This window comes from Polypterus senegalus, chromosome 4 (genome assembly GCF_016835505.1).
Source record: "Polypterus senegalus isolate Bchr_013 chromosome 4, ASM1683550v1, whole genome shotgun sequence".
Lineage (NCBI taxonomy): Eukaryota > Metazoa > Chordata > Cladistia > Polypteriformes > Polypteridae > Polypterus > Polypterus senegalus.
Genome location: NC_053157.1, coordinates 219,674,394 through 219,679,378, shown reverse-complemented (window position 1 = coordinate 219,679,378; position 4,985 = coordinate 219,674,394). Strand labels below are relative to the sequence as shown.

At 43.3% G+C, this 4,985-nt stretch overlaps 1 gene segment (V, D, J or C); it reads right to left on the bottom strand.

Annotated features, from left to right (window-relative positions):
- Positions 1–2,955: 2,955 nt before the first annotated feature.
- On the bottom strand, positions 2,956–4,657 carry LOC120528012. The segment is given in 2 exon segments: positions 2,956–4,236; positions 4,589–4,657. Coding segments are annotated over 2 exon segments (387 nt in total).
- Between the last annotated feature and the right edge of the window lie 328 nt (positions 4,658–4,985).

Genomic DNA, 4,985 nt, shown 5'->3' with positions numbered 1-4,985 from the left:
GTATACTGGACCCCATCCCCAGCACACTACTTAAATCCTGCCTTCATGCCATAATCCCGACTGTTACAACAATAATAAACTCATCCCTTGACACTGGCTCTGTGCGCTCACTTTTAAAATCGCTTCTGTAACCCCAATGTTAAAAAGTCTGGTCTTGATGCTGACAATCTTAACAATTTCCGCCTATTTCCCACTTACCTTTCCTGTCAAAAGCTCTTGAGCGTGTTGTAGCTTCCCAGCTCACCAATTACTTAACGTCTAATAATTTGATGGAACCCTTTCAGTCTGGTTTCAGGGCAGCACAGCTGTGAAACTGCTCTGCTACGGGTAACCAATGATTGCTTATGGCAGCAGACTCTGGACAAACCAGCATATTAATTCTGTTAGACCTCAGTGCAGCATTTGACACTGTCAGACATGACATTCTACTGTCTAGAATGGAGAACATGCTGGGTATCTCTGGCACTGCCCTCCAGTGGTTCAAGTCCTATCTGACTGATAGGCAAGAGTTTGTTAGTCTTGGCAACAGCAGATCCAGCTCGGCGCCAGTCACACAAGGAGTTCCTCAGGGCTCTGTCCTTGGCCCTCTTCTCTTCTGTATTTATATGCTCCCCTTGGCCATATTATTCGTAGCTATGGACTGGGCTATCATTTTATGCAGATGATACTCAACTCTACTTCAATGTTAAAAGTGGAACTTCATCAGAGCTTTCTCAGCTCACAACCTGCCTTAGTGAAATTAAAACCTGGATGGAGCAGAACTCTTTAAAATTAAACTGCAACAAAACTGAACTCCTGCAAATTGGGACTAAAATGCAACTTAATAAAATGAGCTCCTTCCCAGTCCATCTTGGTGGTGATCTCATCAGACCTGCCTCTACTGCAAAGAATCTTGGTGTCATTTTTGATTCCTCCCTTTCTTACTCCACCACATAAATCACATTAAGAAACTTTCTTACTTTCACCTCCGTAACATATCCGTGTTCGCTCCTTCCTTCCTTTTCTAATGCTGAGAAACTTGTCCATGCTTTTATCACATCCCGCATAGATTATTGTAACTCGCTGCTGGCAGGTGCCCCTTCTAATCCTATATCACAGCTCCAGCTTATTCAAAACTCAGCTGCAAGAGTCCTTACTCGAACCAGCAGCAGCGAGCACATCACACCCATCCTGCTCCGTCTTCACTGGCTCCCTGTGTCTTACAGAATCGAATATAAAATCCTACTAATAACCTACAAAGCCTTAAATAACCTCGCCAAACTACATCAGTGACCTTCTCCATCACTATGTGCCTGCCCGTCCACTAAGGTCCTCTGATTCTGGCAATCTTGTTGTGCCCCACACTAATCTTCACTCCATGGGTGACAGGGCCTTCAGCTGTATAGCGCCCAGACTCTGGAATGACCTACCGAAATTAATCAGGTCAGCTGACTCCATGAATTCTTTTAAAAACAACTTAAAACTCATCTGTTCAGGAAGGCTTTTAGCTCTATTTGACTTCATTCCCCTTCTCTCAGTTTACCTCTCTGTCAAGATGCTCATGTAACCTGTATGTGTGTGCTGGACCATCAGTTCTGTTGTCTGTTAGGCTTTCTCTGAGTTTACTGTCTTAATCTTCTTATTTATTAATTTGCTTTGTACTATGCTATATACTGTATACCCTGCCGTTCTTTCTTATATTCTGTAAGTGCCTTGAGCATGGGAAAGGCGCTATATAAATAAAATGTATTATTATTATTATTATTATTATGGGTGGTGTGCTGGAGCCAATCCCAGCCAACACCGGGCGCAAGGCAGGAAACAAACCCCAGGCAAGACGCCAGCCCACCGCAGTGTTTAGTAATTCCTCACCCAAATATTAAAAATAGACAAGATGCCTGATCTAAGCAACTGTGACCGTGCTGTGTTTGTTGGTTGTATGTGTGGCTGTCTCATCCTCTCACAAACAGCTGCTCTCCTGAAGATGTCATGGCCTACAGTTTCAGGAGTTTACTGAGATTGAGGTAAGAAACAGAAAACACAGAGTGGGCAGCAGTAATAGGAGTGAATGACAAAGATCAGAGGATAATGACTAGAGGAGTTCAAGTAAATAGAAAGGGTACAAGTACTCATATCACAGGTTTGTACAACAGAGACAAGCACAAGGCCATCTTTGAATGCACAGCATTTTGGGCCTTAAAGTTGATGGGCTACAACAGCAAAGGGCCATGTTTGCTTCTACTGTACTACTGTCAGCTGAGAACAGGAAAATAAGGCCAACAGTGGACATGGGATCACCAAAACTGGAAGACCGTAGATTGGAAAAATATCAGATGGTCTTACAAACCTAGATTTGTCCCAACGCATGCAGACAGAATAAGAATTTGGTGTAAACAGAATAATCTATGGATTCACTTTGCCCTTTAAATGTACAAGCTGGCCAGTGGTCGTTAGGGATGAGGGAAACTAATTGAATTGCAGCAAAAGGTTTGCTAAACAAATCATTTTTCACAACTAGAAAAATTTGTATTATTGGTACGTATATATTCATCTCACCTATAACTTTTTTTCTATATGTGCAAAAAGCACTGGAAATGTATTCTGGTAAAGAGCTCGGAAAGCGGCTGAACAGTACATGCATGCAAGCAATTTTGGAGGTGATTGTCCACTGTTAAAATCTATCGGCCGGGGTGGGTGGCCACTGGAAGGTTCCCTGCTTGGATCAACCTGTGGAGGTTAGGGAATGTGAAGACCACTGGAGCTACCACTGACCTCAGATGAGTAGTGTGAGATGTGACTATCATGTGCACCAATATATTCCAGCTATGTAGAGGAATTGGCTATAACTTGAGGAGCGAGAACTCTGGAGATATGTGAGGCAACTTCAGATTTTAACACCAATAGATAACTTATTTATGTTTAATGTAATTTTTATTGCAAAAATAGATGGAAACGCCAAGAAGGTGGCCCAGCTCTTGAACCCATATCTGAATTCACACACTATCTTTAATACATCTAAATTGATACCGTTGTGTGTCACACTTAATTTTGGTTTCTTATGTTTCAGTGTACTCTAAAAAAAATCCTAGATTGGTTTTGTGTTTTGGAAAATGTAGGTGCAATTTACCTAAGGGCACAAGGTGGCAGCATTGCTTAACATGTCACTGACAAGATCACTAGTCTGTCAAATGTCATCTATGTTCTCCTAACTGGCAAGTCATTTCTCTGTCAAACCTACTTACTATAATTCAAATCAGGGTCACCATAGGATATTCATGCAGCAGTGGACACAAGGTAAGAAAAAGTTCTAGGCAGAGGGGTACTTTATCAGAGGATGTGTGTGGAGCCCATCAACTTAATCCACATGCCTTTGGTTATGTGGGACACATGGGAGAACAGCAAACTGCACTCATACAACAGGCATCAGAGATCAGGATGCTGGCTCCATGAAGCAGTAGGACTAAGCACTGCATTACCCAAATACGAGAGCCCATCCAAAAACAATCCCTGCAAGTTATTTGCAGCTTTACTGTACCATGTGCCACTTTCTGCTTTACTCCTTCACTTCCTTAAATATGTCAGTGAACTGTAAGCCCACGGAAGAGAAAGTGGGGCAAGGTGACTGATGTCTGAAATGTCAACTGAGTCTCAGAGGATTTAGAACTGCGCCCTGACCCCCCAAACAATCCCTAAGTTTACTCGCCTTAATTGTCTCGGGAAACGAACTAAATTGACTTTAAAAAGCCATGAATTAAAAGTGTTCAAGTGTTAAAGTGGTTCTGGATATCAAAAACATCAATGTAGTATTTTCTTTGTCTTTGTCTTTGTCTCTGTCTGTTCTGCTGCTCTCCACCAGAGGCCACATGCCACTGTGCCTTGGCACAGCTGTCACAGCAGGTGGGCACTGAGCTGAGGTTTTTGTTCAGCTCTCTGTCACTGTGCATTGTGTAGTTTGGTACTGTCCACAAAAGTAAATGCCAGCGTCTTCAGGCTGGACTCCAGTGATGGTCAGCGTGAATTCATTCCCACCTCCACTGCCACTGAAGCGACTTGGCACCCCAGACATTTGACGAACAGCATCATACAAGAGACCCCTGCGAGGCATTCCAGGCCTCTCATGAACCCAGAGTAACATGTCTACCTTCCATTGGGAGCTGTAAATAGAGCTACTGGTCTGGCATTTGATGGTCACCGTCTCTCCAGGATGACCAGTCACTGCTGTCTGAGGCTGAGTCAGGGTGATCTGAGCACTGGAGCCTGCAGAGACAAGAAATGAAAGGGAATGAGACCAGCGCTGAATGGAAAGAAGGCCGACAAGTTATTTTTATTTTTAGCTTTCTTATATGTTATAAAAATAAACTGTTCAATAAGAACTGAATTTGAAAAAGCTCATCATCAACTCTTGGCTGACTAAGTAAGGTTAATGACCTCAGTGGCCTCTCTCATTTCTAAATTTTCTTCTACTCTTTTTGTGTTGTCCTTTATGATGACAGAATCTCTAGTCATTAAAATGATGAATCACATCCTCAACCCTCAACACGACTGAGAGAACATAAAGGAGTCCTGCACATCCCTCTTTATTGAAATGCGAATCCCCGGTCCACCTTACCAAGGGTACAGCTGAGGAGCAGCACCGCGGTCAGTGTGTCCAGTGCCTTCATTTTACTGGGAGTGTCGGCTGTTCTGCCCCACACCAGTGAGCCTGTAGGCTTTTAAATGGTAGTGCAGTGAGGCGACACCGTCATGCAAATCAACTTGAGAGAAGATCTGAAGTATAAACAGCCAAATGTGGGCAGGAAACACCTGCTGAGTTTGTGGGGGGCCATGTGGGCCTGTAGAGGGAAGGCTGTGAATGACACAGTGGGCTGAGCAAGGAATTATGGGGTTTGGAGAAGGAGGAGAGGTGAGGACTGGACATGAGATCCAAACAGAAATCTGTGTGTAGGTGAATGGACAATATCTTCATATAAGTTTATAGTTGATATACTGGATGTGCTTCATGCTTT